At 54.0% G+C, this 12682-nt stretch overlaps 2 protein-coding genes across 2 annotated transcripts; both read right to left on the bottom strand.

The window, feature by feature from the left end:
• Nucleotides 1-1658: 1658 nt before the first annotated feature.
• On the bottom strand, nucleotides 1659-3894 carry HER10_EVM0012596 (short-chain dehydrogenase/reductase family Oxidoreductase). Its single transcript, XM_035481989.1, has 3 exons — nucleotides 3512-3894; nucleotides 2340-2895; nucleotides 1659-2202 (listed from the first exon to the last, which is right to left on the bottom strand). Exons 1-3 carry the CDS (start codon nucleotides 3600-3602, stop codon nucleotides 1836-1838), a joined length of 1014 nt encoding a protein of 337 aa, XP_035334487.1. The 5' UTR covers nucleotides 3603-3894; the 3' UTR covers nucleotides 1659-1835.
• Nucleotides 3895-8380: 4486 nt separating this feature from the next.
• HER10_EVM0000324 (uncharacterized protein) lies at nucleotides 8381-8668 on the bottom strand (the record flags this gene model as incomplete). The annotated part of the gene is made up of 2 exons (XM_035470111.1): nucleotides 8381-8411; nucleotides 8487-8668. 2 exons carry the CDS (start codon nucleotides 8666-8668, stop codon nucleotides 8381-8383), a joined length of 213 nt encoding a protein of 70 aa, XP_035333647.1.
• Between the last annotated feature and the right edge of the window lie 4014 nt (nucleotides 8669-12682).

Below are 12682 nucleotides of genomic sequence, written 5' to 3' on the forward strand. Positions count from 1 at the left end.
TCCAACATTGCGCATCTGTACGGAGTACGCCCACGTCCATTTACCCCCCCTTGCCGGCGCTAAGAAGCCGACGTTATCTCGCTTCCGCACCACGCTGGGCCGCCCCAATCTCCGCGATTTGCACCTCTCCCTCCAGTTTCGCCGTCACCCTGGGCTCCCCATCGGATGGGTCATCGAAAGCCGGATGTCAGGGCTGAACCAAAGGGCTGCCCGCACAAAAAAGCATGGCAATGATGGAGTCAAGGTTGCAAGAGAATTTTTTCTTGCGAGAGTCTGGACCATCCATCACTGGGAAGCAGCTGGGAAGGTTGGTTTCTACCATGGCAGAAGCCATGCGATGATTCCCGCTCCGTCACTCCGATGGCCGCAAGACTTCCACACTCCACGTGCCGCCCATCGAGTCGCCCAGTCCAGTCTCCCCGTGCTTGTTATGCACCCCTGCTTGAGGAATGCAACCCGAGACGGCGGGTTTGGTCTGGAATTTGATCTACCTGGTCGCGGGGGACGTGCTACAGGTTACTACCGGCCGAAAGTGGTTGCATTACTGCGGCCCTGTCTTGGATCGCCATTCTTGTTCTCTGCGCTGCTTGTAACACCGCTTCTGAGTCCGGCTTGAAAGAGTCTTGCCAAAGGAGAGTGCGCCTGAGATAGCATGGCTTACAACTTCGGACATTGTGCTGCACGAGCGAGTGCACTGCGGACAGGTTCATTTGACTCCCATCTGCAAGGTTCCCGACTTTTCTCGCGCAAAATATCGCTCAACAGCGGGCCCGGACATGACGGTCACAAAGTTTGATGCCACTTGTTAGGCTCATGTTATTTTTTGTTTACAAATTTCCCCGAATGTGTCAACTCGACGCGGTTCAAGGCGCGGTCCGCGTCTGTCGGCGGTGGAATTGGCGTTTGGCGGGGTAAGCCTCCGTCCGCTGGAGCCGCTAGTACGAATGCCATTACCAGTACACAGAGTATCCGTAAGTAGGTATTACAACTCACACAGGCCGACCCTGTCGAACGGCGGAACATGAGAGATTGGGAATTTGAGAGGGGGCGTGCGTTGCGTGCCATGCCTCTTGAGGTGACGTTGAGAAGTCGAGACCAAGTTAAGAGATGGTGTGAGCGGCCATAGTGACGGCCGATAAGCCCATCTTGGGGATAGTTCGTCCGTGAGTCGATCGAGTCCAAGGGAACGTAGTTAGCTACAGGCGATGGCAAACACTCACCGGCTGGCCGGCGTGCTACATCTAAATCTATCTGGAGTGTAGTATGTAGTCCACTGAACATTCGATGGGTGTGGTATGATCTGTTGGGACTCTTGTGGAGGGGAAATGCCAATGATTGGAAGCGACGATGGGGTCGCGCGTCGGCGACGCGGTGGTGTGAGGTGACATTGGATGGGCGGACGATGGCACACGCCAGGTGGGACATCCAGGGTTCGATCGATGGCAAAGTGGTATTGTGCTATCTTGTCTCGACGTCCGGTGTAACGCTCGTGGTGCCAGGTGCGGAAGCGAGACATACTTCCTCCCGGCCCGGCGATTGATATGTGGCCAGCGCCGGCCGGACCCCCGGCTCCGGAGCCGGGGGAGTGAGACGTCGGGCCTTCTTGACATGGATTCAAGATGCATTCCGATCTTTGATGAACAGTTTGGATTATCCTACAGGGATCTAATTGTCTGTCTACACAGTGCAGCCTGGGCAATGAGTTCACTGCAATAGTCGCCTTCTTCATGTCCAATTTCATATAGAGTTGAACGCACCATAAAATAACAAGAGAAAATCGATATCCAGCACATCTCAAGAGTGGATAGAAAATGCCATACAACCCCGACGTACACTCACTCAACCCGATCCAAAACATCCTCCGTCCACTGCCAAAGCCGTCCAGCCAACTCCCCATCCGTCGCCGTCTTATCCAGCTTATCATCCGCTAGATGCCCGACGGGCATATAAAACCCTCCATTCACGAGATCCGTCTTCTTGGCCGCCGCCGCAGCCCAGACCTGGTTCCAGCAGCCCTGCTCCGGCGTCAGGACGGAGGATCCCATGATCTTTTGCGGGAGGTAGACGAAGAGGCGGTTGAGGCGGCTCTGGTTCGTAACTAGGCCTGTGTCGACGACGCCGGGGTGGATTGCGAGGGTTGTTATGGAGGGGTGGCGGCGGGCGAGTTCGCGGGTGAAGAGGATGTTTGCGAGTTTGCTTTGGCTGGTGGGAGGGGTTCGTTAGTTTGGGAGATTTCTTGGGTTTGGTTTCGAGATCTGTGATGACTTTGACGATGAGGGGGAGAAGGGGATCAAGGGGGTCAAGAGTAGGTGAGTGATGACGAGGGATGAGCAACGTACCCGTATCGAATCCACTGGCCCAGAACCGGCGGTCCAGCTTGCGTCGTATCCAGCGTCTCAAAGGAGATGCCGTCGCTCGGGTGGGCTTGGTACCCGACGGACGTGAGGTTGATGATGCGTACGTCGGCCGGGGCATCGTCGCCGCCGCCGCCGCCGCCGCTAGATGAAGATCCAGACCCCTCAGCGGTACGTAGTAGGACCGGTAGTAGCTCTCGAATAATCATGGCGTGGCCTAGGTGATTCGTAGCGAACTGGATCTCGTAGCCGTCGGCTGAGAGGCCTGGGGCGCCGGCCATGATGCCTGCGTTGTTGATGAGGATGTCGAGGCGGGCGTGGGTGAAGTGTTTCTTGATGGCGGCGCGGATTGAGGGGAGGGAGGTTTGGTCTAGGGGAACGAAGGTTAGGGGTAGAGGGGTTGCTGTGGTGGAGGAGGAGGAGGAAGCGGCGGTTTCGATGAGGGCTTTGGCCGAGGCGTGGGAGCGGCCTGAGAAGTAGATGTGTGATGGGTTGTGAGCCAGGAGGGCGAGGATTGTGGATTTGCCTAGGCCTGCTGTTCCTGTGTGGTTGTTAGTCCCATTGATGCTGATGACTGCTGTCGTTGTTGGGCGAGGATTCATGTGCTGTGTATATAGGCTTGTCTTATGATGGTGGGTGGATGGTGAGCGGGTGTTGGATGATGTATGTGGTGTTGGGGGAGATGAGTTCTATTTCTTGATGATGTGAACAACGTCCCGAGTGATCCTCATCTAGCGCTTGCGAGAAAGGAGCGGATCTCAAGATGAATCGTGACTGGAATACTCCTGGCAGGTTGACTTTACGGAGGGGATATATCGCCAGGAACAGCGTGACGGGAAAGCAAGCGAATGGAAGAATATGTCGCGGCTAACATGAGTTTAGGTGGAATGATGGGGGTGAGGGGGTATAGGTCTCACGCGCGCGAGTCCGAAAAGCTCGTTCCTATATCAAGCTGGGCAACAATAACGAAGGAGGTGAGATCATAGTCCTAGAACTTGGCTATCCCTTCATCTTGAGTCTCACACAGAGCGTATGGCCCCAGAGAAAGAAAGAGTAGACAGACAGAAGTCATAGAAAAAAGAAGCCTTGCTCTCCTCAGAAGCTACACATTGAGCAATGAAGGGACAGTTGGAAGAATGGGAAACCGATGGACTCACCGCCAGTGACAAAGATGACCTTTCCTTCGAGGGAAGGGATATCCGGAGTTGGATCATGCATGTCCTTTTCGTAGACAAAAAGAGCGACCATTGTTTCGAGTGCACCAAGTGCGTCGGATGATGTTTTGGACGTGCCGGTCGGATACTCGGTCACTAGATGTCGCGAGGACGTCGGGAGGGACCTATTCGTCGTGTGCTGCCGGTTGGGATCTCGCTTTTAATCCAGGTAAGGCGTGGTTGCAATATTATCGTTCCAAGGGTAGAATGACCTCTTGCCCTAGAGATAGCAGCTGTTGCGGTCTATCCGGCTGCTCACATGTACCTTGGAGATTCGCGATATTGAGGATGTTGGTCGGAAGTTGGACCATAGACTTGACCACGATCGAATGTGTGACTTGGAGAGCATGGAAAGAAAAGAGGATATTCCTTCGTTTTATAGCTACAAAGTGAAGTCTATTTACTTTTGAGTCTCGCTTGATATGCGCAGCGAAATGCACTGGCGCTTTCTTCAATCCTATGCACGCCTAGGCTACATCTAGTCGACGACCGTTTCGTCCACCATGTTACGCCGTCGGCGATGTGTGTTCCCCCATTGAAACCTGTTCTAAAGATCATCACTTTACTATTCTACGTGCTGTGACTGGTCAAGGCAACAAAACATAGTCGATAACAAGGCTAGATTCCTGGGTAACGCTGGACGGATGAGGCTATCGTGAGTGTAAGCCGTCTGCATAGTGGCTGGTCCAATGCTAGGCTCATTCGGGCATGCGGGTCTGTAAGCAATTCTTGGAAAGACTATTCGTCGGGCGGGCTGGTCCGTCCTAGCGGTAAGACAGGACTGAGCGACGAAGCTTGAGGAATGTGATGACGGAATGAAGCAGAGTGAATGATGCTGCCGCCATGCCGGTTTGGGCAGTGGAGATGTAAGCCTCTGGCATTCGAAGAATTTCCGCTTTGGGGATGGCGGGCGGAGGGGGTCAGCCTTTCGGCATGATGCTTCTTTCACACATTAAGGCTTGAGCTCATGGTCGTCGGCTAACAAGCCGGCTCTTGCTTGGCGGCGCGCGCTCTCGAGGCAATGAGTTAAAGACTGCGATAGCTCAGGCACGACAGAAAACTACTTGAAATGATCTGGCGTCGAGAGTGACTCACTCTGATCACGTCGCACGACACAAGCTTCTTGGAGAGTTGAATCGAGCAAAGGTAGCAAACCTATTGGTACTCTAGCGCCACCCAAGAAGAGTCCAGCTTAGGCATCAGCGACAACGTTAGACGTGAACCTTGCTGTGCTGCTCCCGTGCCGTCTGATGGTCGGAGTGCGGATGCCACGCGGAGGAAAACGGGTCTGATCCGAGGGATTCGCTTTCGGGGTCCGAAAAGAGATGGAAGGATTGGGAAGGGGTCTTGGAGACACATGAACGGCGTCAAAGATTGCGCCGAGGCCGGGAGACCCTCCACATCACATGGCGCCGGGACTCTCTGATGGATCACGAAACGGAGGGAGACGGGGTGGAACGGGCTGGGATGACACGGGAATAAGAATTGCCGCGGGGAGTTTGCCGTTTGTGTTCTCTTCTACCTGATGACTGATGCCCCACGGCTGCCTGCTCCCCCCAAGTCTCGAGTCCATGCAAATCATGCGAGTTTACCGGGAGATGACCATCAGAGAGGAAGTCAAAATCAGCTGGGGGCCTGTGCCGTGGCCCGTCCAGTTCCGTTTTATGGACGTTTTATGGGGTAGGTATCAACGGGTTGATTGTATGTATGGAGTAGTTAGTTTGTTGCCGTTTGGAGTAAGAGGAACGAGGAAAATGAAGGGACTTGAAGCTGGCACACTGAACATGCTCTCGGCGGGGGAGATGGGATTATAACGCAGGGAAACCCAGTCCCTCGGGTCCGCGCAATGTGAATTTCCCCTGTTTCACTTTGAGCAAACGGTTCTTTGGACGGAATGCACAGTCGGCCCATCCATCCATCCAATGCACCGGCCAGCGGGGAGATGACAGATGTTTACGCGGAAAGCATGTCTATGGGGCCTGGAGTTTGGTGATGGGAGATGACTCTGAGAGTGAAGCAGGCTGCACATTCTCTTCCAGGAGGTTCCAATGATAATTTACAAACGGCGTAGGTGGAAATGCTTCGGTGTGGGCTCCCGCTGATATGCATGTTCCTGATTCAATCTATACAATTGGCTGGAAGCAGCAATGTCTTTGCCCGGGTCCATCTGAGCCGTGGGAACCGTGAGACGAACTGCGCAATGTTGGTCTGGGGGTGACTGTGCATATTTTTGACATTTGACATTTGATATTTGTTTGCTCATTGCTAAGCATTGTATGGATGGGATACATGATCTAATGACACAAGGCCAAGCTCTAAGTGACAAACAGTTATCTTATGACTGGTCACTTTTCGGCTGCAACCAGCACTTGGGTGCGGCCGGTGACCGGTCTTTCTCCTCCACCTCCAGCTTCCCAACTTCCAAATACGACCAATACGGACGAGTAGTCTACATGTAACTTTACTGATTCCGGACCCAGTTCCGAAAGTGAGAAAAATAAAGGCAGCACTGCATTGCGAGTATGGATTTCTGTTTCCTCTACTGTCTTTCCACGGAGCCCGCGGTGTGAAGAGGCATGAGGCCGGATCCGACATGGAATGGTGCAATATGGTTGGGATTGCATTGCACAAGACCACACCGAAGAGTTGCCGTCACCCGAAGCAAAGCCTCACTGAGTGGGAATGCCAACCACGTCGGAAACTCTAGGGTTTGGGTTGCGTCGAGTGGTTGGTGTTGTCTTTGGCGGTGGTGATGGATGGCAGTGCACGCTGCACCAGACAATAGGTCAAACCACAAACCAAGACCAAGCCACCTCTTGGGTTTCCTCCTTTGGTTTCCTCTGCCTCTTGGCCTGGCTCGGGGGTTGTTCCCTGACTTCTTCTAGGCGCAAACGCAACGGTGGTGCAGTGCAGCCAGGCCCGTTCCCTTTGCTCCGTTCAGGGTCTCGTGGTGTAGGCCCTCCCCGGTCCCCTCATCATGCTCCCCCACGTCGGGCCGGTAATCAAAATCGAACTTGGTCTGGAACTCCTGTCAGCCGATGTTTCCATGCAAGGCCAGAGTCTCTTTGTTTTTGGCTGTGTTGCCTGCCTGCGCGGTCGGATAGTCTCCGCTTGGGGAGTATTCCTTGCGAGACCGAAAAAGATTTGCAGCAATTCCATAATGTGATGAGTAAAGGAAAAGCAAAAAGAAAAAGAGAAAGAAATAAAAGGTTGTGTAGTGTTGTATTTGTGACTGTTGCAATTGGACTAACCTTTGCATGCCAATGTGGATTTTTCGATCGAACTTCCACACACCGTTTGATACCCCGGCCCAAATGTTCTCCAATCGGTAGCCCCTTGAAAATGAAATCGCGGATAATCCGTCCTTGATTGCGTTGGCGCCGTCTCATCTTAGGTGGTTTGTACTCTTTTTCTCCGTGGGATCCCACTGGGGCCGATTGCCGAATTCGAATGCAACCCTTCATCAGGAACCCAGAGATTGACAACGGGCCTGGTAACGGGGCTCCGTTCGATCATTGATCATGGTGCCCAGTGTGGGAAGATGGAAAAAAAATAAAACAGTAGTAGGATAATGGGCCCGGCGAGCCTGGCGTTCGAAGGGGGGAGAAGGAGGAGGGTTGCAGCTGGAGTGGTGACGAAGCGGATGGCCGCGTAACGCGTCCCTTTATCCGCGTCACCTCACCTCATCTCGATTGTAGGTATTGCTCTCTTTCTCAGGACTCTTCTCTCTCGTTCCCATGTTTCCCGAATTCCCGTCCCGCTGCCCTTGCGGCGTACCCTTCTCGGGGGTTGCTCATTCCCACCTGCGACGACCTGACCGTCAGCGTTGCCGGCCGGCCCACCGGGGCGGGGGATAGAGAAGCAGGGCGGTGCGGTGCGGGCGGGCGGAGCGAACAACTTGGACGGGCTTGGTTCATCTGCGGCTCATCTGCAGCCATTGACGAACCGAACGCACCCTTCCCCCCTTGCTTGCTTGCGTGGTGGGTAGTGGATGCGCGGATATACGGGATAAAGGGGGGTTGAGAGCCAGTAAGCCAAGCAGAAACGTGAGAAGCACGATGCTTTTTTTGCGTGATTGAGTGATTGATCGCTCGATGGAGATAAGGTGAGATGGGTGGAGGAGCCAGTGTATGGGTGAGATGGATGATTGCCCTGGAAAGTTGGATGGGATGGGGTGGTCTAGGATGGCCTAGACTTGCAGATCTCTGAGAAGAGTGGCAAGGGGGGAGGGGTGGTGACTGGTCGAGGTAGGGTGGAGGATGGATCGCTGAAGGATTTGTCCCGGGGCGGTCGGGCGGGAATTGTAGGATGGAAGGGAGGGTAGAGGTAGGGTAGGGGGGTGTTGTTGGAGCAGACAAGGAGTCTAGTTTCTGAGAAGACAGTCCTCTGCTCTTTGAGATGTCTGGAGCCTGGAGGGAGGGGAATATGTGAATATTGAAAAGACATGGAGGAAGATAGAGAGAACCAGAAGGAGAGAGAACACGCGGGATGATCCCTCTCGAATCGGTTCAGAAAGCTGTCAAATCCCGGCGGGCGGCAGGACGCAGGACCCCAAATGTGTGTGAAGTCGGGAAACGGATCGGGGGGTCATAGTGACAGGACAAGAGCTTGAGTCGAGAATGAGCCGATTAGTTCCGTCCCATAATCCCACGGTCCACACAAGAAGAAGAGTCCAGTCAAGTCCAGTCCAGTCCAGCCGGGAGCCCGGGCCTCAAAAATCAAGGCACAACGAGGCAATGGGAAAGCTCATTACTCAAAATGAGGTAGAAGGGGAGAAAGAAAGTGAACGAGTGCCCGGTTTCCAAGTTTCTCTCAGTGCCAGGAAAATTGGATCTCGTGGCCCCTGACTCGGATGTCTGCGGCCTGGAGCAAGGCGAGAGCGTCGGCGGCGGTGGTCTTGTGGAAGTAGACGACAAACACGTAGCCCTCGCCCGTCTCGCTGGCGGCCATCGTGCTCGAGAGGCGTGTCGTGGCCGTGTTGACGTGGGTTGAGAAGAGATGCTTTTCTTGCGGTGTCATGGACGGCGGGAACCCGGATGCGCGGATGCCCATGAAATTTGACGACGCTCGGGGTCGGAGGGGTCCACTCGGGGAACCCATGGTGGCGATCGCTGGAGAAGCCGTGGTGAAGGTTTTGGGGGGTTATTTGGGGGAGACCGGTTTTGTTGTTGATCGACGATGCTATTGTCGTCGAATCGGGTGTTGTCCAGTTGCTGTTACTGTAGTTGTTGTTGTTCTTCTTCTTCTTCGAGCTGTTGGTGAGAGAAGATGCTTGTCGTGACTGTTGCTGATGTTGTCGTCGTTTACTTTCGGGGAGGTTCGTCAACACCGAGTTACTAATAGTAAAAAGTAGGCTGTTCCCGTTTCTGCTGGCCGAGATGTGTAATCAATCTTCCAAAGAATCCTTTCCGGTCTGCTCTGGCTAGCAGGCAAAGTCCCTTTAAAAATCTATGGCGTCGACACGGGAGACGGAATGACGGAAGTTTCTTTGTCTGGAAGTGTAAATACCGAAGGAACCGTCTAGAGGGATGTGGAGGGGTTTTCTGGATTGGGTTGTAGCGGTGGTGGTTGTGGTGGCAGCGGTGGTGACGAGACTGCAGAAAGGAGAGTCAAGATTGGATGGGGATAAGGAGAGGAAGCAACGCAGTCAACAGGAATGTTCCAGACAAGCAGATGCACAGCGAAGGGTTATCGAGGGCAGAAAAAGAGAGCAAAAAAAGTAGTGGTTGTGGAGGGGGACTTGAAAGGGTCTTTATCATCTCACGCCTCACGGCATCCACGGGAAGGGGGAAGGGGTCTGGAAGGGGGCAGCGAACAAATAACATGGCCTCGCCATGGTCGCCTGGTACTGCAGTTACACAGCAGAAGCATCCCATCCCATCGCCCATTGCCCATCGAGACCCTCGTCGCCCTTCCTCATCACACATGTGTACTAGGTAAAAGGTACTGCGGATATCTACAAGGACACAGGTACCTCGAGCTGCAAGGTTCTGCGGTAATGTACATATCACTCCATGGCTTTCTACAACTCTGCCTTGTCCGTCTCCCACGGCTCCCCATGGCCTGGGAAGAGAGATTTAGGGAGGGGCGCATGGCTGGACCGAGGGCTGTGGATATCTCACGTCCCTTGACTGTGGGCTCGCCCAAACTGTGGTACCGCTTTTACTCGCCTTTACTCTGCTGCCAGCTGCCTCTCTCGCTCTCTCTCTCTGCTACAGCAGCAGCTCTGCCTTTGGCCAGTGTGTGTCCAGTCCTTTCGCTTGCCGGGGCTGTGGAGTAAGAATGGGCAAGGAACAAAGAGACCCAGCGCCATAAAAGGTACGGATACAGGGGAGAGGGGCGCGCACCAGTGTACCAGAGACTGACCAATGCGCCAGAACGGCTCCAGGGCGGTTCCAGGTTCCAGAATTTGTGTGTCGTTCCCCTTCTCTCTGCTCCCCCAGTCTCTGCGCAGTGCCCAGACCTGGGTGGTGCTTCAGCCAACACCCAGGCACAGGTAGATGCCACGGGATTCCAGAACTTGCGCCCAGAGGTTGCGCATAATGACTAAGGCCACCTTAATTGAGGAGGACCCGCGGGGGACCTGTTCGCTGAAGTCCGTTGCGTCCGCTGTCTGGAAGGACGATTGTTGTTGCGGCATCATCCAGGGGCCACTGGGGTTTGGGCCAGGCTCTCCTTTCTTTGCCCTCCAAAGTGTTTGAGAGCTTTCTTTCTCTGGTTTTGGCTCTGACCTTCTGATCCATTGAGACCCCTTCTGCTCTACTACGGTGTATCCGTAAAGTATGCTTCTCTTCCTCTCAGCGTGGAGAGAGCGCATTTTTGCTTTGCCCATCCATTTCCCGTCAGCCAGGGCTGTCCAGGGCCTCAAGGATGCCGCCACTATTAATAGGATTCTAGAACAAATTGACAGTGTTTCAGAAACACGAGCCACTCTATTCTCGTACGAATTCACTTCACCAGCAGCAATCAAATCTTTTGATGACCTCTCTTTTTGTGCGAGTGTACGGGTACATGGCGGTGATTATATGGTTCAATCTTGAACATTATGTTGGAAAGATGCCCACAAACGTGGCATACATATTTGGTTATTGGGTATTTTGGCTCAAGTTTGAGGGGCTCGTTTAGCCAGTTAGCCGAACTTTTGCGGCCCCTCCAAGGCTGCATTTCCCGTCATTTTGAGTTGGCCCTTGAGCATGCTCGTCTGGAACCTTGGGCAGAAACGGCCCCCAAGTTGCCTCTATTTCGGCTCCCTTTGCCTTCCATTCAGCCCTTTTGGCACTGTCGGCCGCGGGATGCGTTTTTGGAGGTATTCGCCTTGGTCATGAATATGTTCCAATTATTTTGCAGCTTCGGAAAGTCGGGACCGTTGTTGACCAAGAAACGCAACATCTCGGTACTGCTGATGTGGTCTTTCGAAGCCAGCCAGCCTCCTTCACATGTCCAAAGTAAGGCATCTACACTTGAGATTATGAGGGAGAAATGGCACCGGAAGAAAAAAATCCTGCAGACTGTCATTTCAACTCAGCGCCTCCGATTGGACACACTCGATCGAAATGCCTCGTCGCTAATACGAGATGTCCCGGCGATCATTGCCCTTCACTCTACTAACCGGTGACTTATTACTGCAGCAGCGGCAGACTGGCAGCAAGCCATAATCAAAGAGGCCACTCGCGCGCCGTTCCAATCCCTCGTATAAGCTCATTCTCGAGTGGATCTGCGCGACTCCATTCGCAGAAAAACCGCCTATTCCTGAAAGAAGGCCATTCCCGTTCTCAAATGCTCATGTACATTACATGCGTTGATGCCCATATGCGAAGCTGCACTCTAATTTTGATGCTTCCTTCGTGGCTGCTCTATGCTTCCCCCAGCCCCAAAGACCGACCTGTAATATCAGCACCCTACTATCAGCCAGGCTCATGATGTATTTCCGTTCTGTTTCGGCATCCCTCCCTTTTATCTGGGACCGACATCTGACGAGACCAAGAGAGGCTGAACTCGCCGACGCCGTTGAAGCTGTCTTCATAAGATCAAGGGTACTGTACATATAGCCACGCGGGCCACGAGTTGGGCACAGCGCAGATCAGTGCAGTCCGTCCTTCTCCATTCTCCATTTCTCCAGTGAGCGATTTTTACCAAGCGGCCATGGCAGCGTTTTGGCGAGGCGGCAAACCAATCTACGGACAGGAGCAAACTGTGGGCATGCTCCGGCCCGAAGTGGGAAATCGTTGCCCGAATGGAAAGGTCTCCCGAACTTCAGATCAACGGCTTCTGGCCTGATCACACGTGTCGTCTTGCTCATCACTTGTCTCGAGACTGGAGAGCCGTTATTTGCAATGCGGCACCGGGGAAGCTATCTCACGGCTATCAACGTTAGTGCGGCTGCCTTCTTGTCACTCTCATCCCGGATGCCCCCTTGGTACAGTTACTCACGCAGCGTGGTACAACTTGACTTTTGACAGTTCCACCGCAGGAAGGGGGGGGAGGGAATTGAGAACGGTCTAGGCCTTCGCCGAGGATGCGATGCCGACAATGCAAACATGGGACAAACCGACTCGTGCAAGTCGCATCACCATCTACAGCACAGCCTGGAGCGGTACTGCTACTGCTGCTGCGCGCGCAAGAAAGCAAATAGGGCGCGCATAATCAGCGGCGGCTGAACGGGGGGTCTGGGTTCAATCACGATCAATGTAACCTTGTAAGCGAGCTAGACGCCGCCGCCGAGGGGACTGGGCTCTTGGTGTCGCAATGTCGACATCGTGCATCGTGCATCACGCGCATCCCGTTGGTGTACCGTGTGGCCCTTGAGCCTGGTCGCTTGAATCGCAGTTTCGAACAGGTGGCACGAAGGAGGAAGAGGAGATGGAGGCACAGATCAGGAGGTGAGCTTGACAGAGAGAAGAGAGAGTAGCGAGGGGTCCCACGATCCACGATAGCTCAGAATAGGAGATTTTCGGTTTCAAGTTGAGTGTAGGTGGTGGCACGACGGCGGCGGCCGGGGGTAGCTGGTCCTGGGATTCTTTGACGATTGCCTCGCCTCTTTTCTCGCCTCGCCGACCCGGACCCAGCTCCGGACCCTTTCCCCGTGCGTGCCTAGGTAGGTAGCTGGTATAACTG

This window comes from Colletotrichum scovillei (genome assembly GCF_011075155.1).
Source record: "Colletotrichum scovillei strain TJNH1 chromosome Unknown Contig00005, whole genome shotgun sequence".
NCBI lineage: Eukaryota > Fungi > Ascomycota > Sordariomycetes > Glomerellales > Glomerellaceae > Colletotrichum > Colletotrichum scovillei.